We start from the raw sequence: 21,668 nt of genomic DNA, 5'->3' as shown, positions 1-21,668 counted from the left end.
GCATACCAGACAGCCCTGACGCCCTGAGCAAATCATCTCCACAGACAGGTTTTGGTGATGCAGGCTGAGATTCGGACACCAAGGGAAACAACCTGCTTCCTAAGCCAGCCAGGGCATGGACCCACTCACATCTAAGGTTAACACCTCCTCACCCAAGCCAGTTTCCCCTCACCATCAGTTTGAAAAAAAAAGAGTGCACTTTTTCCTCCATGACTTTTAAACAGGATTTTGAAAAAGCCTGTTTTCTAAAGTGGTTTTTTTTTTTATTATTTTTATTTTTTCTCCCCTCCCATGTAGCCTTTGTATTATGGAAGCCCACCATATCCAAAGCCACACGCCTGCCCCAGTTAGGCCAGCTTCACCAGTTAAGTGGGTGCACGTGTAAATGGGACAGGGCCTGTGCTACCAAATGGGGTGAATCTGTGCTCCTTACTCCCCACCACACCTGGTCAAACGTGCCTCCACCCCAATACGGGGCATCAAACATTCAGACTTCTCACTCTTGGTCCTTCCTCTGTCACCCAAATGTTTAATTAGCAATTAAGTGGCCAGAGTAAAACAGTGCAAGGATGTGCAAAGAGACTCACAGACCCATGTAGAGGCCAGCTGTGGTTCCATCACCGTAAGCCTAAAGTTGCTACTGTCTTGCAACCCTTACTGTCTTACTGTCTTTTTTGCCTCTTAGATTGAGTTTTTTCAGACTACACGATGAGATGTTTCTGCACAGGAATCCATCCCGAGGCACAAAATTAGACTGCTTTATTTCCACTCCCTGGCAGGAAGATCAGAGGGTGTCTGCAGGCATTTCTTCCAGCATCTTGGCCTCCCAAGGACAGCAGGCTGCTCAGTACTAAAGTAATCGAGGACAAAGATGCAAAGTGAAACAGCAGCATGACCTACAGGGCCACCAGGGTGACTTTGGCTATAAATACAGGGGTTTGTTTTCTCTTCACCAAGGTCATCTGGCTGCTCCTTACCTCAGCAAAGTCACCCAAGTCTAACTTCTCACCAACTTGTGCCAGTAACACACATACCTCTATCTCCTAGTATCTCATGAAAAAAGACGTAGCCTTCAGTGTGGTCCCCAGACAAGCCCAGAAGACAGACTGGCCATATCTCCTTCTCTCCAGTCAAAAAAAGAGGCTAGAGAACTTGAGCTGGCCCCAGCACCTCATTGAGGTTTGGCTTCCTACAGCCAGAGGGTCAGAGGCATCCTTAGATACAACTTAATGTCTTTGATGGACCAAATGTTGTCCAGAATTGTCTTGGCCCATGGATGGGAGAGGATTCTCCTTACATCGTGCATTTCCATCAGAAAAATTCAGGTGAGTGCCTACAAGGTTGTTCCTGCCCTACAAGACAGACAGCCACCAAGACCCGATCTGCACCCTGGAGGCTAGAACAAAAAAAAAAAAATACCACCCCCTTCTTCGCTGTGAACAAAGCTTCCCTTTCTATGCAAAGGAGAGGGGAACAGGTGTAAGGGATCTCTGCAGCCTCTGCATCTCATCTGCTAGATGCCAGGTATCGTGCTCCCTTTGATCCATCCCCTGGAGCAAGGGCAGATTTTTGCCCCCCAGTTCCAGTGGGAAGGGAACTCACTACCTCAGCTCTCCGCACAGACTCTACCACTAACCTCTCCTTTTTGCTGGATGAGCATTTTGTTCAATCCTCCTTACAGCCAGCTCCCATCGTGGCAGAAATAAGCGTCTTCCTCCGCCTTTAATCCCAAAGGATGCACACACTGTGTGTCAACCAACCTCCTCCAGCAGCGCTACCACTACCCCACCACCAGCAACACCTCCTGGGTGCACACCTAGGATCACCGGTGCCTGCAGCAGCCTCACAAACACATCTCATGTTCTGCTTGTGCCTGTGTTTGAGAAAAACCAGCACGGCTTGAGGCATTTCAATTGTTACCACTCAATGGGACTAGTTTAAATCCAGGCTGTCTAATGTTCCGAGCTGTCAGAGCCCACATGCTACTGCCAGACAGCTTTATTTATGGTCTTTTGGGGACTATGCATGCACTGAGCAGGTAGGAAAAAGTTTAACCAGAGCCAGAGGAGAGGGGAAGTGAAAAAGTGAGTAAAAGTTAATATCTGAAAGCGCTGAAAGTCATGTTGGGTGAGATGGAGATAGAGAAAGTCAATAGAAATTCTTCATAGAAAGATACTTAAATGGCAACCCCAAAACAAAAAGGAATGTAATTATCAATGCTAAGTACAGAGCAGGATAAGAAACAGCAGTAAAGAATCTGACTTGCACATGAGTGTTCACTTGGAGGGCCTGACCAGGTTTTCAGAGACTGAGTGCAACAAATGCTTGCACCAGCTCTGGGCAGGACAAGTTGGTGTCAGAGCAGCCAGTGGGCATCCCACTCAGCCCCAATTTGCAGCGTCACCATTATTTTGGGTCTTTAGTCCTTGGAGATATTGCTGTTACAATGGGGTAAGCGCTGGTGTTCCCTACGGACCACATCCTGGAGGATCCAAAAGTTTGCACAGCTGCTTAATGCAAGGGACCTGACCATGCACTCAACCATTCGAGGATAATCCCCAGCTCCTTCCTTACTCTTTCCCCCTGGTCCTAGGGGTGGAAAGACCAAGCACGCTAAGGACAAAACATCCCCTCAGGTTAAAGCTATTTTCAGCAGTATTTCCTCAAGCATTAGCAGCCAGCTCCCTTGGCTGCTTCGGGACGTGGGAATATTTGTTATGGAAATTTTGTACAATATCACAGCAGGGCCAAAAGCAGCCTACACAGGTCCTCAGTTAAACTCCGCAGCTGGCACTGAGCACGCTCTCCTATAACTAAATTTGACCAACAGAGTTCAACAGGCCACTAAACAGACTTTACAGGCCTCCAAGCAACATGCCTTTCCATTTCCAGACAGAAAATGAACAAAGCTCAGACAAGTCGGTGACCGCAGCCCTACACAAACCCGTCTCCCTGGAGGCTTCTTCCAGCAAGGACACCCACTTTTCCCCCATCGTTTCTTAATGCTCCTTTTCAGTGTTTGGCTTGCACATTGCAGAAACCATGCGTTAATGTGAATTCATAGCATTTGTTTACCTTCAAGTATTATTTTAGATACTGGTGAGTTGATACATCTGCAGCTTAGGCTGCTTTGCTCTCCTCCCTGCAGGGTTCCCCATAGGAAGAGCACCTCCAGACGTGGTTTGCTGCTGCCCTGCTGGAGCAGTGGTGCACTGAGCACCTGTGGAGCAACCACCCTTTTCCAAAGTCTGCTCTAACCAAGGTGAGGACTGAATATCTCCAGTCTTTGGAGCCAAGCAACTTCAGGAGACACAGCAGCCTTTTCTAAGGTGGCTTCCTACACTAAAAGGCAGCCCAAAAGGCAATCAAGGGCAACCAGGTAAAGCTGGAGGAACAGCAGTATAAAGTCTTTAACTCTGATGGCTAAAACCAGGTCATTCCTGGCTGGAGCTGTCTTTGGCTGAAAGCTTTGGCACAAGAAGAGGCTGATCTCAGAATGGGTGCCTCCCTTTTTTTGGGAATATGAATTTTTAAACAGTCAGTGCTGGACAGCTGGTGGCTTGAAACAACCACCCGGGTTTCGGGGATTTCCCTTCCCTCCCCTTTGCTTCTCCATTATTTATTAATATTATTAATAATATAATTATTAATTATATTATTAATCCTGCAATTGCTGTTACACAGGAAAAACCACGTGGGCCCAAGCAGACAGGGAAAACAACCTCAGAGCAGGACTGATGGAGCCTCAGAGCATAACTGCAGGCATTTGTACAGGTTGCAGGGATGCAGCCAAAATTTGAAGCGTCCAAAAAGCAGCAGTTGCAAATGATTTTTGCTTGAAGACCATGCAGGTGGATGGGTACTGGCTATACAGGAGGAAGACACAACTGTTCCCTCCTGATAGCTGGAGGGATGGCAGTGTCTGCAGCACAGATTTGGTGTTTTCCTGCTATTTCTGCACTTCTTCCTTTGCAGGACTGCAAGAGAAGTTTTCAGGATAACCGAGGAAAGCAATGTAAGTCTGGTACAGCAATTAGTCCAGAAAATGAATCATATTTCTGGAGCCTGTATCAGACTGCACAAAGTTTGCCAGCATTTTCAGACCAGCCTGGAAGTTACTTAACACTCGAGATGAGGATAGCAGAGCTTCGCTTTCCGAGCCCTGCAGCAGGATGGTGTTCGGTGGGAGTCCAATGGCACGTCTTTTTTTTTTTTTCCATCATGTTCATTCTGGCCAGAGACCTGCACCAAAAGCAGTGCTGGGCAGATGAGATATTTAATCCCCCATTCAGGAGCTCAAGTCGAGCAACAGCAGAAACTAATTTTTGTTAATGAAAGCAAGATTTCCTCTCTCCTCATCGGAGCGAGCTGTTTCTATAGTCGAAGCCAGCCTCCTCGAGGGGGGAGCTCCAGCTCCACGTAAGTTTATTACTGCTCCGTGAGGTGAAGGCGAGCTGTCAGTGCACATTAACATTTCCTTGCTTCTGTTCAGCTGCAGACGTGGCGTGTGAGGCTGTCCTCTGGAGTGACCGTGGTTGGGCTTTGAGTCCTCAGTGCTCAAAAAGGGGGAAAAAATGCCTGTCCCTGATCCAGGAATATCTGTATTCCTCTACTGTCTCCTCTGAATGATTTTGTTGTGCTGTGCTTGGCTCCTCAGCTCTTTCACAGGGGCTGCCTTCCCCACGTCCCCCACAAATAGCTCTCACTGATGCTGTCAGGATGCTCAGCTTGCTCGGGGTGAAGCCATTCTGGAGACCACCGGAGCCTTTAAAGCCACTCTCGGGTAGGACCAGAGCCTGTCCTGCCTGCAGCTGCTCCTGCTGTGTCACAAACCCAGACATCCCCTTCATCTTGTGCTGAAACTCATTTACACAGGCACAGCACTCCCCTCTTACACACTGAACGTGAGCCTGAGCTAAAGGTACAAGTCAATGGGGTCCCTGCGCTCATCTCACAAGCTACTGAAAATACAAAGGAGTGGGACCACCTTCCAAACAGACTTAATGATTAAGGTCTTAAGGGTGGAAAAGCTACTGGTATGAATAGGGTGTGTTTTCCAAGTCTAAAGATGGACTCATCTTTATATTAGATATAATGTAAAGAACTCATCTTTACATTAACTATAACGTAAAAATAGCCCCAAGGGTCCTTCCTCCCTTTACTGCAGCATAGAGGAGCATTGCTCTCCTCTTTCTGAAGAGAAGTGCTACCCTCTAGTGGGGCTGCCTGAGAAAGGTTTGGTTTTGAAATGTTTTTTTCTCCCTCAGGACAGGGATTGAAGCAGAGAGGCTGCCAAAACTTTGGCATACTTTTAATGGTTTAGCAGAAACAGAAAAACAAAAACAAAACAAAAAAAAAAACAACCAAAAAAACCACAGAAAGCCCTACAGAAAAAAAAACCCACCACATCCAAACACCTTAATTTATCACGCACGTATCCTAGGGTATATGAACCCCCCAAGGACACGTTCAGCCTCTCACCACCAACCTGCTCTGCCCAAGAACACTTATCACAGCAGAGTTCCTACAACCTAGAGCTGTCCCAGCACGCAGCATGCTGTTAGCTACAACAGGGCTGCTAGAGCCTAGGAGGAGAGGTAACAAAAGCAGGTTGCTCCCACATTTTCTCCCTAAATTGCCCCCTTTTTTTTTTTTCCCCCCCCTCCCCATTCACAGAAGAGAGCAAACAAGCCAGCTCTGTGCAGGGCTGTTGACCCCTACCGTACTCCCCGAAGACCAGGTACGTGTACTTCTGGTGCTGCACGATCCAGGAGACAACCTTCACGCCCAGCCAGATCAGCAGCATCCCCAGCGTGGCATCAAGGATGAAATTAATGAGGTAGCTGAGAGCAGAGGAAAAGGCCACTTGGTAAAGCTGCAAAATTCAGGCCTCAGCTGTGTTCTTAAGGCTATATAGAAGTATATTCGAAAATCTTTTATTTCAACATGGGAATCCATCAAAAAACAAGATTTTAAAATCCTTATTTTCCTATTTTAATGGAAAAATTTTATATAAAATAAACAAAATAAAATAAAAATGTTATAAAATATATTTTATATTAATATCATGTTGATAGTAACAGATTAATCATATTTAATACATTTGTATTGCAATCTATATAATATTAATGTGTTATGTAAAATATAAAATATAATATATGTTAATATTATAAAATACATTTTTATTTTATATAAAAAAATCCCCTTTCCTATTTTATTGGATTTTCCTATTGCCTTACAAGTTTAAGAGCCTGCTCCACAGAGGAAGGAAGAGGCTTCACCATTTCTCTAATACTGTGTGAATAAATGAACAGTGCTAATTACTTCTCGGGCTAGCCTTAGTTAAGAATCACCCCCCACCCCTCCCAAAAAAAGTTTCGACCTTCACAACGTTGTTTGTTCTTATTTGGATGAAACCCCAAATTTCATGGAAAAAGAAGCAAATATTCTTGCAGTTTCATACAAAAAAAGAGAGGCTTTTCGGACACCACAGATGCTCTGCAAACTGCATGGCAGAAAAGGCAAAAAATCATTTTTACTTTACAAGGGGCTCCTACGAGCAGGGACGCAGAGCAAGAGGCAGAAGATTTCTGGAAGAGGTGACCAGTCCTGGCTCCACAGCAGGCATCCTAGAGTCCCTGAAAGCCTCTGGTTCAGGGTTTCACACCACCAGGAGATTTGGGGCTGAGGGCTTTGCTCTGCAGCTTTGGAGGATTAAGGCTCATAGGAGAGACAGCAAGAGGCTGGAGACCTGGCGGGACCTTCTGGGGATTGCAGAGTCCAAGCTCTAATCCAGGGCTGGGTATTTTTTACAGATTCCAGAGAAAAAAATCTCAGTCAGACTCATGTTTTCTGGCCAGTTTTCTGTTATTGGAATTTTTTTTCTGCCAGGTCAGGCCAGACTTCTACAGTGTGAAGAAAACCACCAAGCACAGAGCTACAGGAATGAATGTTTCCCTGATGCTGCCTCTGAACAAAGGCACTGAAAAGAACAACCTGCTTTTGATATCCCCTTCAAAAACGTGACATTAAGATTTTCTATACCAAAGTGTTCAGAACTAGTTTATTATAGTTTTCAGCTGCCAAAATCAGAGCACTCCCAATACAACTCCCGGTTTATGCTGGGCAGGACACACAGCATAAGAGCCTCGAAGCCCAGGCTCAGGGCTGCAGAGTTTTAAGCTGCCTGGTTCAGGATCACAAATCAGGCAGACCAGGGAAGTGCCAAGCACACATTAGGAAAAACTGAAGGGCACAGCGTAAGCACAGAAGGGCTTATTTTAAAACACTGCCCACTTAAAAGCAATCATGAATCATTTTCATGTTATATTTAGTCCCGGCTTGTGGCTGTTTAAAGAAACATATCAAGGTGCAGCACTAGTACAAACAAAGGAGGTGTGCCAGGAGGTTTTAAGCAGCATATTGAAGCTCAGAGGAGTTATGCAGGACAAGATAAAGTTAATTGTGATGCTAGAAATGTAGCTGCAAATTGGCTGATCTGGAATACAGGTGACAACTCTGTTAAATTCAAATCCTGGTTTAGAAAGCCCCAAAAACAGGGCTACATGAATAAATGCAGTAGGTACAGCTGAAGTTCCAAAAAAAAAAAAAGTCCTTACATCAGATAAAGGCCTTCAACTACAGGGTTAGCAAAAGCATAGTTGGCACTGCTCTGAGACCAGAAAAGCCTGGGATGCAAACAAATGGCACTTAACAGTTGCAAGTGCACAGGGCACCACTGCATCACTTACTGCAGCTTTTTTTTTTTTTAAGGGTATTTCATGGTGCTTTTAATCAGCAGAAAAAATACCATCTTGCTGCTTCATCTCCATCAGACCAGGAGACTGCAAAGACAGAGGATATCCCAGGCTCTGAAAAATCAGTGTAGCAGTTTATCCCCACCTAGTACTTAAATGGTTCAGTTTCCACTATATATAACTTTTTCCTGCAGGCCTGCTCCCTCCATTGAGATGTAGGACGTGAACAGAAGCACCTCGCGTACTTACAGAGAGCAGGGGTCCTCTTCAGTGAGATCGGACAGAAAAATATTGGCAAAGTGAATGAAGAGGGCACCTATTGCTTGCTTGGAGGTATCATAAAACCTGGAGGGAAGGAAAAAAGGCAGTAAGATCTGTCCATCGTGATCCATCCGACAGCCCACGTGCAGCAGGTTGGAGAAGACACGACCTCCTGGTTCAGTCACCTGCAGCAAAATCCAGGCTTTCCCGGAGGAGGTAGGGTGGGGATTTTATTTCTAGGGAGTACCAGCTGCTTTAGGGAGGTTTCCTTGAGAAGTGGCAGCAGGGCATTTTATTTAAAAAACTAAGTTTCAGATAGGATTTTGCTGGTATTTTTTAAGCCGTCTAAGCACCCCGCAGCTGGTCGCTCACTCCCTCCCCACACTGAGATGGGAGAGAGGGAAAAAATTAAGAGAAAACAAAGGGAAAAAAAATAAATTTGTGGGTTGAGATAAAGACAGTTTCATAAGGCAAAAAAAGGAAAATAATATTTGAAGAACATACAAAACAAGTGATGCACAGTGCAATTGCTCACCACCTGCTGACCAATGCCAAGCCAGACTCTGAGCAGCAGCAGCTCCCCCACCCCACTAATCCCCCCCCAGTTTTATTGTTCAGCAGGATACTTTATGGTATGGGATATCCCTCTAGCCAGCCTGGGCCAGCTGTCCTGGCTGTGTCCCCCCTACAGCTCCTGGTGCAACCCCAGCCCCTCGCTGGCAGGGCAGCACAAGAAGCAGAAGAGTCCTTGGCTCTGCGTAAGCACTGCTCTGCAACAACTAAGAACAGCGTGTTATCAGCATTATTCTCATCCTAAATCCAAAACACAGCACAGTACCAGCTACTAGGAAGAAAACTATCCCAGCTGAAAACAGGACAGTGTCTACCCCTTATTCTATACTAACAACACCATGCTCAGGTCCCATCCTTTCCAATGCATCCCAATTAGTCACAGAGCCTAGAAGACTGCTAGTAGCAGAAAAAATAGTGTTACAGGTACATGGTCTTTGTCAGCTCCAAATTAAAAGCCTCACCATATCCTCCAGGGACGCCTCTCTTCTTTTGGTTCCTTAAATCGTTTTACTGCAAAGAAAACGAGAGAGGTTATGTTAACCAGCACAGTTGGACAGATTCGGCATGCAGTCTGTGCCAAACTTCAAGGCAGAAAGCTGCCAAAAAATATCTTTGGAAGTATAGCTGGTATCCCTCAGGACCTGACTGCAAACCAAGCAGAAGCTACACACCCATAGGGCAGAAGGATGAGCAGCAGAGGGGTTTTGGAGGTAGGCACGTGCTTCTTGCTTCCTTCAGCAAGGCTTTCATACCGTGGAAAGGGGCCTGAGGAAAGCTAGGGAGGGTTCATCCCTACCTACCCGCCTTGGTAACCCTTCCAGGCTAACTAAAGTTAAGGTAGTGACACTGAATATTGCCCAATAGTCCATCAAGCTTTTGAGTCACGTTAAGTTACAAACAAAGAAGTGCAATAAAGCCATCCCCTCCTTGCAGCTACCAGGACCTGATGGCGGGCAGCAGGACCTCACGCACACACAGCATGAAGGTGCCAGCTCCAAGCCACAAAGCCCTACAAGCTTGTATGGCCCCAAGCTCGTGCCAGCTAGCTAGAGACACTAATAAAACATTGTTTTTATCACGCAACATTTTGTAGGTCACTGGGTACAGATGGGAGATGTGGTTTTAGTACTGCCACACGCCCTGGAAAAGATACTTGAATCCTTTAATGAAGTCCCTCTGGGTATAGATGAGTTTGCTCCTTGCAGCCCTTCGGGTCTTTCTCCTCTACAGGTATCACACTGCTCAGAGCTCCCTCCTGTTACTACCTGCAGATAGCACAAAGTGGGGTTTTTACCCATTTTTTTTTTTCCAGTTTTGCTCACAGTGGCGTGAACATTGCAGAGCATCTCAAAGGGTTTGCTTGTCCCAAAGATTTGATGTTCTCCCTGGGTTCATCCAAGCTTTACACATCCAAACAGGAGCTGCTGATGGAAAAGTACCCAGTGCTATACCACATGGAGAAGTCACTTTTGACTGTTTTGCTGTCACTCCAACTAGTAGTCCATTTTAGGGAAGTACCTATCAGCCCAACTCTTCTCCCCTAAAAACTAAGACATCAATGCTCTGGAAGAGGTTTTCCCACTTTATTACCCTCCTCCCTAATTAATGAAAGGGCATTTAGTATCATCATCTTGTTTCTGGTAAGGCTGCTTGAAGCTGCACCTGGAGGCACTACAGTTACAGCTGCTGCCTCCAAACCCCAGGTAGATGCAGAGGATGTAGACCTCAGACCTCAATTTAAATTGCCATGATCAGTTCCTAGACACGTTGCCAGCTTGAACAGGATTCAGAATTTAAAAATAATAAGCTGTAACTGTTTTTTGAAGGGAAATGGAAACAAACGGTAACTCATCCTCTACTCCTGCCCATCCATCCCAGGACACAAGCTGAGCAGCTGCTTGGTGGTGCCATCTAGTGATGCTGCAGGACACATGAGTATAAATCAACGCACTATGCCAAACCCCTCTTAGAGAAGCTATCCCAAGGGTATATATTGCGAGCATTAATTATTAATCCTTCTACACCTTCCACATGTTCCCAGTGCTGGGCAGATCATTGCAATGAATACCCTAAGAGTAAGCAGGCTACAGAAGACCAGACCATCAGCTAATCTATTTCATCCTCACCACCTCTTCATTTTTGGAGCCTCGTAGCCTACTCTGTGACTTTTAAAGCCAACCAAACACCAGAACAGACACGCACCATCCCACTGGTTGTGGTTATTCCTTCCTCATCCCCCACAGCTACACGTAAGCAGTGCTGCCTTCAAGTTTACACCCAGCAAAGAGATCTCCTTACTGATGACAGTTCTTGGCACAACAGAACCCTTCTCAAGGTGATTTGAGGGTACAAAAACAGGGCCCTAAAGTGCAACAGATGAAAGACAAGGCATCACTGCCACACACCTGCATCCTCTCTTCAGTGGGGAAAGTGATGAATTGTTGTAAGCATGAGTTTCCTTGCTCCCCATGGGATGAGAATTGCACAAGCTACTCCTCTAGTCCGTTTTAGATCACTAACACTGCTGGTAAAGGCAACACAGTTTTAAGCACAATTTGATATCCTGCTTCATGACTCCAGACTGCACTCTACTGAGGTCTCATTAACTGAAAGATCAACAAGTGGGTGAAGTGAACAGCTTGTGTCCAAGTAAAAACTGCCCTTTCAGAGCCAGGAAATGATCTAAGCCAGGTGCACCACGGTAACTTGTGCCATGGGCATCCCATAAATAAAGAAAAAAACACAAACAGGGGAGCATAAATGTTTCAGGTTATAGCCTGAGACATTTTCTCCCCCTTCTCAGTGGGGAAATGCACAGCTTTGACAGCACAGCTCAAATGGGGTGCACAGACAGAAGGCAAACCCACCTCTCAAAGCACAGTCAGCAATGAGCTCAGTAAAGGCTGGGAAGAAAACCCACCACATTAACTAAATACTGCTAATTTCCAAATAAATAGCTCTTTGCTATTCTCCGTCTAGGCGGTAATTAACTGATGCTTTTGGTGAGTCTAGCTGTATTGAGCACTCGGTCTGGCAGCTGCAGCCCAACCACGCACCCCAAGGGACAGCCTGGGCACCTTTCCCTGGGAACCCCCTGCCTGGTGAAAGGTGCAGGACCTCCCCTGCTTGGAGGAGGTCCCCTTCATGTTTCAGAGGTACAGCTTCATACCTCTCTTACTGGCAAGGTGAGGAGGTAACACATGAAAGACCACCCTCCCAGCCCCAGGACTTTGGCTAGGAACATCCACCCAACAGAAGGGCCACGTGCATTTCACCCACCCACAAATAAAAGACGCGTGGACTAACCAAGCTGAGCAGCCACAAGGATTGAAACCAAGCCCAACAAACTTGCTCAGCTCTTGGTGGCAGCAATCTGTGCCCAGGAAGCTGTAGAAGGGGCCTGCAGGCCACCAAGCCAGCCAGCTGACCACTGCCCCATCCACAAGAGCACCAGAGATGATTTTCCACTGGCGGCTTAATGAGAAGTGACATGTTATGCACCCACAGCCACTCAGGCTGGGAATTCAGTAATTCAGCGCGATGAGATGACAAGTAAGAGGTAAGAAGTTAATGGTGTAGTGCCTTGTTGAACATGGCTTGTCATGCCTCATTAGATTTAAGAGAGTTATCCGAGACTCTGTAATTATCAGAGACAGTAAAACTGTTGTATTAAAAGATAAAAGCTAGCATTATCGAGAAATAATTAACCGCTTAAAAGGGCATCTACCACGCAGAGCTGCAGCAGGCCGTCTCTGAATTAAACCAGAAAGCCAGCCAAGACCACTAGAGCTTAAACTGGCAGCAAAGTAGCTCAGTGGCTGTGACCCAGAGGTTAGGGGTGATGTTAACCCCCCATAGAAATGGCTCCAGGTCTCCGAAAACTCGAGTAGCTGACAAAGCCCTCTTTGAAGAAGCACAGCTTTTGTGCTCTGTAGCAACAGACTGCACCGTGTCCCTCCTCTCCCCCAAGCCTTACAGACAGCCCAGCCAGGGCAGCTGCAAAAGCTTAGCTTGGGGAAGGGCTAAAGCCTCCTTTACTCATCTCTAAGCACATCTCCACTCACTGGGGGCAGCTCAGCTCTTCCATCAGCTGTAGGAAGCATTTACCTACCATGGCTCGGAGAAATCTTAATGGTGGACTGAGCTTTTTTTTTTTTGTGTGCATGCTCATGGGTGCAATGTGCAAACAAGAAGTAGGCAATTTGAATTTTAGCACCTATAACAAATTAAACAGTTTAGTGCAGACAGCTGCACAAGACAAAAGGGAGAGGATCCCCATCCAACCAGACTAAAAATGATACTAAAATGTAGTGGGTCTACACTAGAAGACAGAGGGTTGGAGCACCTCTCCTACTGACACAGGCTGAGAGAGCTGGGGTTGTTCAGTCTGGAGAAGAGAAGGCTCAGGCGAGACCTTATAGCAGCCTTTTAATACCTACGGGTATTAGGTATTAAAAAGCTGGAGAGGTACTTTCTCAGGGAGTGATAGGAAAAGGGGAAATGTCCTTGAAATAAAAAAAAAGGTAGATTTAGACAAGGTATTAGGAAGAAATTCTTCACTCAGAGTGAAGAGATGAAGAATGCTTCATCTTCATAGCTGCGATCCTCCCCGACTGCCAGATACCTGCAAGCCCAGTTACCAATTAGGGCAGCAGTTTGCACTACACCCCAGGCTACCAGGGCACAGCTTGCTGGCGTGCGTTTTCCCTCCATGGTCCCATATGTTTGATGCTTCTTTAGGAATCTTTCCAAGCATGTTCTATGCACACAAGGTACTCCTGAACTTAGTGCTTTCCACATCACTAAGCAGAAAACTAGTTGAAGTATCATACGTAACAAGTACCATTCACATGAACCTGTAGGCAGATTTTGGAGGCAAATCTAAGGGAAAGACACCACTGAAAATACAAGCAAGCTTTCAAACCAGTCTTCGAGGTCTAAAAGAAGAAATGAACTTAAAGGTGAATACAAGTTGGAAATAATTGCTGCAGGGTTTGATTCAAGTGGAAGCTTGAAAAACCATTTCCACCAGCTTTCTGAAGTCCATCTGTTTGCAGCATGTTTAAGGTGATTCCCAGCCAAGGTCAATGGCCTGTTAAGCTGTTCTTTTTAGCACAATGGGAAGCTGTTTTACTCCTCCCTATCAGGGGAGTTGGGCATATTTCTGTTGCAGACTCTGCAGGTTGATAGGAGATGCTGGGTGAAATAAAGCTGAACTCCCCACATCTACAGCTGAGGGTCTCTGTAGCAGAGCAGGGTGCTACACCAAGCACCATGGGGGAAAAAAAAGTTAAATAGAAAATGAATACTGCTTGTCTACTAGGTTCCTCCTGCAGGAGCTAACCCTGCACTGCACCTATTTCAATCTCATCCCCGATTATTCCAATTAAATCTCAATTAACAATAAAGCGTGTGGATGTCAGCAATGAAATAGTTTACACTGTAAGAATGCGTTTCCTTTGGAAAGGCTTCAAAGGCAGTCTTCAAAAACAAGAGGAAGCCTCACAAAGTCCCAGCCCACTCGCAAGCACACAGGCTGCTCCACGGTCCTGAGCTGTGCTGCAGCACGGAGGTGAGGCACTGAGTGACATTTAGCCTTGTTGTGTGGTCCAAAACATCTCAGGAAAAGGCTGGGAAGGTAGGAAAAAGCTGTTCCTGACTCTTCTAGGAGCAGAAGACCCAAACCTATCCCACTCAAGAGACAGGATCACAACTGAGGGGACTCCTGCCTTCTTGAGTTGATGCCCTTCGGGTTACTCTCCCCCTGCTTGGCTCCAGTTTTTGCAGACCAAATATCATGAAGTTAAGCAAAGGGAAGGAAGATGAGCAATGAGAAATACCCTGTCCGTTGCTGAGAAAGGGCGGAGCAGGAAACAAAATACTCCCAGATCCCTCCTCTTCAAGTCAAGGACAATAAAGATCATAGACACTTGAAGTTCCCTGAGGACCACCAGGCTAGGTGGAAGTTGGACATCTGAATAAGGACCTAAAAAATGTAAAAAGTACATTTACGAGAAAAGTATTTCATTATGGATCTGTAAGGACTCAGAAAACAAGAAGGTAAGAGCTCAACTAGAACCAGCTCCTTTTTATTTTATTTTTTTGCAGAGCAATAGAAGGTAGACATTTATTAGGGTGTTTTCTTGATGCAGTGCAAAGGGAACAGCTTTGCCTGCCCTAGACCTATATAATTCCTTGAAGTTATGAGATTGCAGCAGTGCTGTTCTGCAGCCTACTCATTTTAATTAATCCCCAATTATAAACAATCAGTTAAGACAAACACAGCATCTATCACCTGATTCTCGTGCTGTTCCTCACCCCATGCATGGGAGCACTCACATGTGTAGCATCCTCCCTGTGTCCCCCATCAACCACACGTACTCTGCAGAAGATGTGTGCCTGTGGCCCCCTCTTGGAAATAAAATCTAATTTAGGCAGCATTAGATTCAGTAGCAGCTGACAGACCCCTGTCATCAAGACAGACCCCTAAATGAGTTCTCTACAAGATGAAAGGGAGAAGCTTAGGTGTGCTTGGCTGAGGGTCAGATCACCTCCTTGGGAAGTTGTCCTGCAATCAACCAAAGGATTCAAGAGGGGAGCTGACATATCCTTTCTATGACTCTAAACCTCAAATCCTCCAGGATTTGATTTACCAGAGACCAAGCCTGACCCCATGGAGCTCAGCAACAGGCCCCAGAGGACAAATATTTAAAACAAACGTGATATTAAAAGCACTTAGAGTACTTATATTGGGAATAGCCCACCTAAACCCAGGCTGCAATACACAGAATTGGGTATGCTGTTACTTGCTTTAAAGCAAATGACTAGCTAAGTCCCCTACCATAAAGCCAGGAAGCCCATCTTTGAGACAGCACCACGCTGCCTTATTTCTGGCTTTTACAGCTCCTGTACCAGGCAGGAAACAGAAGGTCTCCCTCTGCCGAGCCTCTGCTTTACTTATAGGCAGTGGGGTCCCCAATAACACATTTCAACCTATTTGAAGGACACACCCTTTCCCAGGCTTTTTCCAAGCCGCAGACAGGAAGAAGCCAACATGCAGGATACGGAGACCAAAGCCCTGGGGGCTGCACTATTCTTAGCCTGAGCTCGCAGTTACCCAGACAGCTTGACCCGGGACACAATGGGAGGAAGCAGCAGCCCCGGCTTGCAGATAGCAGAGAACATGCTGCTGGCAAGATAAGCACGTGCCTGAGCTGGAAAAGATCAAAACACACACCCAGCATCACTTCACAGAGCAGCAAAGGATGACCTCTCTGTGGTTTGAGGAGGCAGATGCTATTGACATATATTCTCTAGTTTGCAGTATATATATGCTCATTCCTATATATATATATATACACACAAACACACACACATCTATATATATATAAAATATATAGTCACATATATATATAGTTATTCTTTCCCAAACATCCTTGTACCAAGGCTTCAGGAACGTACACACACCTGTACCAAAACTGGCTGAGGTGATGCTTTACTCAAGGAAGGAGTAACAACGAAGGATTTGCTCTGCTTTATCTCTGGTTCTCCAGGACGTGAGGCAATTGGGAAATAAGATGGCACTAGCTCCTACTGAAGGTATCTGGCTATTGCTTGGCTACTCTTCAGCATCCTCTAGAGAAAGTTTCTTCTGGCATAGAATGCTCCATGTTGCAAGATGAACACGTATTGATAGGAGATTTAGGTCCTCAGAAAACCCTGCTCAAGCAATACAGACCCTGGAAGTCTTGCACAGTGCCATGTACTAGAACTCCCAGGCTGATGTCGGTGGTCCTTAAGGAAAGTAATCACTTTTTTCTTTTGGAAACAAACAAACATCAACACCAAAAGAACCAGGCATCTTCATTCCCCAAGACCCTACCTAACAGCTACTCCTTTTCCCTCTCCCCTGCGGTTGCTGATGAAGTTCAGCCCATCCCTTCCTATTCCCCATCCCAGTCCAGAGTCACCCCCAAGCCCAGTGCAGAAGCTCTGGAACTCACAGAACAGCAACACCTCCCCATCATCCACCTTGCAGAGACATACTGAGATCCTCAGCTGCAGCATCCAGCTATCTGGGTGCATGAAGTGCACAGGTGAAAGCCACACAGTGCTTCAGGATGGGCATCAGTTTTTCCTACCTTATGCAATGGGTGCATCACCCCTGTGTCTTATTTCTGCATGGATTTTTATGGCCATCATTACAGTGGTTGGAAACCACAAGCCATACAATACATGTCAAGAACAAGATCTGTTATATGATGACACATTAAGTCTCACAGCAGACACGGATTGGGGCTGAACTCCAGCTCAAACAGTGTTTTATTTAACTCTGCCCTAAGGGAGGCAGCAGTGACTCTCCACACAAAGCATCATCAGATTTCATGTTAATCCCTCAAAAAATAGGTTTTAAAAAGGGGAATGCTTTATATCTTAAGACTATTATTTCATAGAATCTCTTAGGTTGGAAAAAGCCTCCAAACCAACCAAAATTCAAGAGCTTTGTGGATAGATGTGTTTTTGGTGTAACAAAGCACATCAAATACCATGTGGGCCTTCCAGCTTACAAAGCGCAACGTGGGTTTCCAAGCTCAGAAGGTTTTCAGACGTACTGAAGCAGAAAACGTCGTAAGAGTCCCGCCACATGCAGCTTTTTGCTTAACCTACATGCAAACTGACCCCTGGAGTCAGCACAGCCCTGTGCTTCACACCTCCCAAGACAACAAAACTACAAAGGTTAGCTGTTTCCCCGAGACGGAAAAGCATCTGTCATGGTGAAGTCCCGACGTAGGTATAAATAACCAAAGAGTTATGGTTAAGGTATAAATAAGTAGGTATAAATAACCAAAGAGTTAGCATTTGTGTTAGAGGAAGCAGAGTCAGTGGAGACTGCCTTGGGCACAGTAAGCCTGCAGCGCTCCCACGTCCTGGGCAAACTTATTTCAGAAGTCTGCACAGATTCAGTGATTTATCAGTCAGTTGCTCTTTCTCCACATGCTTCCACTCGCTCGTGAGAGATTCTTGCTGTGTAAGAGCTGGAGCACCACACAGGAAGCATGGAAACACAGCAGCCCAAAGCACACACAGCAACCAGCCTGATCTTTGCATGGGCAGGATTTATCTGAGTGCTGTTGTTCCCACCAACCCTCAATACAAGGACGTTCAGACACATCCATGCACTGGGAGACTGTTTCTCGTTTTCTACTAAACGCACTTCCCATCATCCTGGAGAAAGATGCACTGGGACTGGATGCTGGTAAGTCCACGTGGGTCAGGAAAAGACAAAAAATACAACAAGAGGAATTCCCCACAAGTGGAAACCACTGCTTTTTTACAGTCCGGCACGCTCCTGTCCTGGGGAGCTGACTCAGGACAAGCTACTTGGACCAGAATAATAAAAACACTCATCCTAGCTGCTAACAGCACATCTCCATCACTGAACCCTGCCTGGGGACCAGTGTCTGGGGACAAGGTCTTCAGAAAATTAAGGCAAGGAGTGCTGGAGGAGCATCCTGCAGCTCTGTGCAAGAGGAGCTAAAGGGACACTGCTGTCACGTTAGGCAGGCTCAAGCCATTTACAGAAGCCAAGCAGAATTTTTTTTTTTTTTTTTACTTGCAGAAGGTTACAGAGCTCAGAGCAGCACAGCTCTCCCCGCCTGGTGGGACCAGCCCTCTCCATAAGCTTATTTTGACACCTGCAGCACAAATACCAATAAACCTCCTCCAGGAGCTCAGAGCCTCAACAGCCTCAGGAAGGGAGGAAACTGGAAGAAGAATAGTTGTTCTTAGATGTCCTTCACATTGTTTGCGGTGGGGTAGAAACAAATTTGTTTGCTCCAAGGAAAGCTTTTTTCCATTCCCAAGGGACAAAAAAATCCTTTAACTCCCCAAATCTGATTCTGCTGTGCACTTGTTAATCTACAAAAAATGCTATGGCTAGGATTTTTGTGCAAGATCTCCACCCATTTCAAAGGGATTTTGCTGACCAAGTGACAAGTCCGGGCAACTTTTGCTAGTTTACAGCCCCTTTCTTAAAAAAAAAAAAGTTTTAAACTTCAGTAGCAGCAACTGCAGGGTCTCAACCCCCAAATCACACCCAGCTCCTACAGCTTGCTTTCTCCACTCAGCAAGTGGTGATCAAGGCAGTGTGAAGAACTGCTTCAGCTGGGATTGCTCAATTATCCACACATTGTGACCTCCCTACATGAATTGTGACCTCCCTACATGAGGGCTCTTGTACAGGGGAGCTGGATTGCAACACCCACAACTGCAAGGCTGCGCTGCCTCTTCCTTCAAATGCTCAGAGCAAGAGTCCTCAGCAAGCCCAAGTGCCTCCAAAACCACAGCAGGCAGGTGCGAAGGTTTACAACCCAAATTTTTATTTGATTGCCAAGTGGGGCTGAGTTGCACCCAGAGCAAGCCCAGGACCACAGCGCAATTTGACTCGACTACATTAGAAGACAAGGCTTGGAAAAGCAAGAAAATATTCATAAGCTGAAAGGGACTGTCCTCACTGCTGCTCATGGTGATGGGGGTGAGCTTAATATAACCACAATAAGATAAAGCTGGGCATCCTCTACCTGTGGGTCACAGTTACACCCCATAAAGGACCTGTTTCACATACACCACATTGAGGGGAGCACACATCCCTCTCTTCCTCCTACAGTGAAACGAGTTATTCCCTCTGCTGCTGAAGATCCTTTGCTCTAAATTAACCTTTCATAGCCTTTGCAGCAGGCAAAAGTGGCCTGAGGGAACCCAGCGAGCTGTCCTAACTCCACTTCACACTACAGGTGACAGATCCACGTGCTTAAATATTCTCTTCCAGGCTCGCATTCAGCCTGTGCTTCGCTGTCTAGATGTGCAGTTGACACAGCATCGCTTCAGGCAGTCCCACAGGACTGACTTCCAGCTCCATGTGCAGCCAGGCTCTCCTACCATCCTGGCAGGAGGTAATCCTCCCACAGCCCCAAGAGACAGAAAATCAAGGCCACAAACTCTAATAACAACATATAAACTTATCCATCCTGCTGCAGACTGTACGTGTGACCCTATGTATTCTGTATATGTACCCTTGTGAGCTCAACCCACAGATAAGCACCTGCAAAATCTTGCTTAGCATCGTGCTATCATTAATCCTAGTTCCTCTAGATGCTTCTGTGTTCTCTGAGCAGTAGTTGCACATTTTGGAAACTTTATGCATTCGAATTTAAGCTCCATTGATGGCTCTGTCCCCACACCTGGATGAAGCAGTTGCCCAGCTGGCTGGTTTCTCCTAATTAGCCAAGAGGATGCTAATGATTAAAGACCTATTAGCCCTTGCACCAAGAAGGAGAGCAACAAACCCTGGGGCTGACAATTTGCCAGCAGTGGCTGTGCTCCAAAACTTTCATCCACAGGAGCATTTTGATGCAATTAATGCCCTTCATTCCACAGGACACCCCGTGGGATTTACGGGCCAGTACACACACATCACACATATAGGAACAGAAACACCGAGTCAGGCTGTTCTTGCAGTTGATACTTGGCAAACACAGGCAGTGAAGCACTGAAGTTTGGCTACTTCTGCTGGAAAAAGCCATCAGCTATCGCAGGAAGAACCTGTTGCAGCTTCAGTAGCAGCCTGGCACTAGCAGCAGCCTTTGGAAGGGGTTTCCAGACAGTAGAAGAGGACGAGCGAGCCTCAAAATCTGCAGCTACTTAACCAAACTCGAAGCTTTCTTTCTCTGTCACCCCAGGTCTTTAAACAAGGAAAACAGATCGAGTTCTGGCACGTTACTCAGCTTGTGTTAAATCACTTAACCCAAAAGAAAAGCGACTCAGAGCTCGGAGCAAGATGCAGCTGTAGTGCGGAGAGTAAATTTTCACAGGTCTTTCAGTGCCCCCAGCTCTCCCCAGGGCTTCTCTGTTACCAACCCCTCACAGTAACACCAAAAAAAAAAAAATCCTTCCCCAGCCCTAACACTTCCCAGGCTGAGAAAATTAAACAAAACACCACCAGAACCCCATCAGGGGAAGCAGTGCTCTCATCCAGCAGCACCATACCTGACTCTGCCTATTTTTTCAGTCCTCCTAGCAAACCGTCCTCTTACACCACAACTTTTCACCCTTTGTTAAACTTTTCTAAGCAGCTGAGCTCAAACCGAGCCCATCTTTCCATACCAGTGCCGAAAGCCCGTGGTGCTCGATCAAGATTAAGATTGCTCAGATTAAGGCTTCACACACCAGCTTTAACAGCAAGCACTCAGCACCCCAACCACCACAAATCACTGCACCCCCTCTGCTCCAAACCCTACGGTTTGCATGCAAACCTTCTACACCACATAAATAAAAACCCTATAAACGCCTTATAAATAAAGAGCCCCCCAACAGCACTGAGCAAAGGCAATTTAGCAGCACATCCACCATCCCATCCCAGCATCCCCACCACCCCCAGCATCCCAGCACCCCCACCACCCCCAACATCCCCAGCACCCCGGGGCAGGGTGCCCGGCCCGGGAGGCGATGGGGGACTCACACATGAGGGTGCTGAAGGCGCAGAGGGCCAGCAGTGCCTGCAGCAGCACACCGAAGCGCCCCAGCAGCGCGCCGCTGCCGCAGCCGTGAGCCGGCCGGGGGGCGGCCATGGCCGGGGGAAGCGGAGTGGAAGCGGAGCGGGAGCGGAGCGGTCCCGCTGCCTACAAAGCGAAGCCGCCGCCGCTCCCGTCCCCGCCCCGGTCCCGGCTGCTGAGGGCACACCCGGGGGCGGGGCGGTGGGATGGGGACGTTGGGGGGGGGCCTGGGGGTGTTTGGGGTCATGGGGGGGTTTGGGATCCTGGGAGGGGGGTTGGGGTGTGCGTGGGGTCTCGGTAGGATTTGGGGTGTTGGGATGGAGGGGTCCCGGTGGGCTCTGGGGGGGTTAGAAATGGGAGGGAGGGCTGGGGTCCTGGTGGGATTTGGGGTGTTGGGATATGGGGGTCCCAGTGGGGTTTGGGGCATTGGGATGGGGTGTGGGTTGGGGTCCCGGTGGGTTTGGGGTGTTGGGATGGGGGGTGGGAGGCGTTCTGGTGGGGTTTGGAGGGTTGGGATTGGAAGAGA

At 46.9% G+C, this 21,668-nt stretch overlaps 1 protein-coding gene across 1 annotated transcript in view; it reads right to left on the bottom strand.

The window, feature by feature from the left end:
* The window catches only part of LOC310902493 (store-operated calcium entry regulator STIMATE-like), a 33,208-nt gene extending 11,924 nt beyond the window's left edge, over nt 1-21,284 (bottom strand). The window contains exons 1-4 of the mRNA XM_083844088.1: nt 21,109-21,284; nt 9,053-9,101; nt 8,007-8,102; nt 5,722-5,843 (exon numbers count right to left, since the gene is read on the bottom strand). Of these exons, the coding sequence (XP_083700214.1) occupies nt 5,722-5,843; nt 8,007-8,102; nt 9,053-9,101; nt 21,109-21,217 (376 nt within the window). The 5' untranslated portion in view covers nt 21,218-21,284. The remainder of the gene's footprint in view (nt 1-5,721; nt 5,844-8,006; nt 8,103-9,052; nt 9,102-21,108) is intronic.
* Between the last annotated feature and the right edge of the window lie 384 nt (nt 21,285-21,668).

The sequence above is a fragment of the Anser anser genome (genome assembly GCF_964211835.1).
Source record: "Anser anser genome assembly, chromosome: 1".
NCBI classification, from domain to species: Eukaryota; Metazoa; Chordata; class Aves; order Anseriformes; family Anatidae; genus Anser; species Anser anser.
The sequence above is the reverse complement of the archived record's forward strand: the minus strand, read 5'-3'. Positions and strand labels throughout refer to the sequence as shown.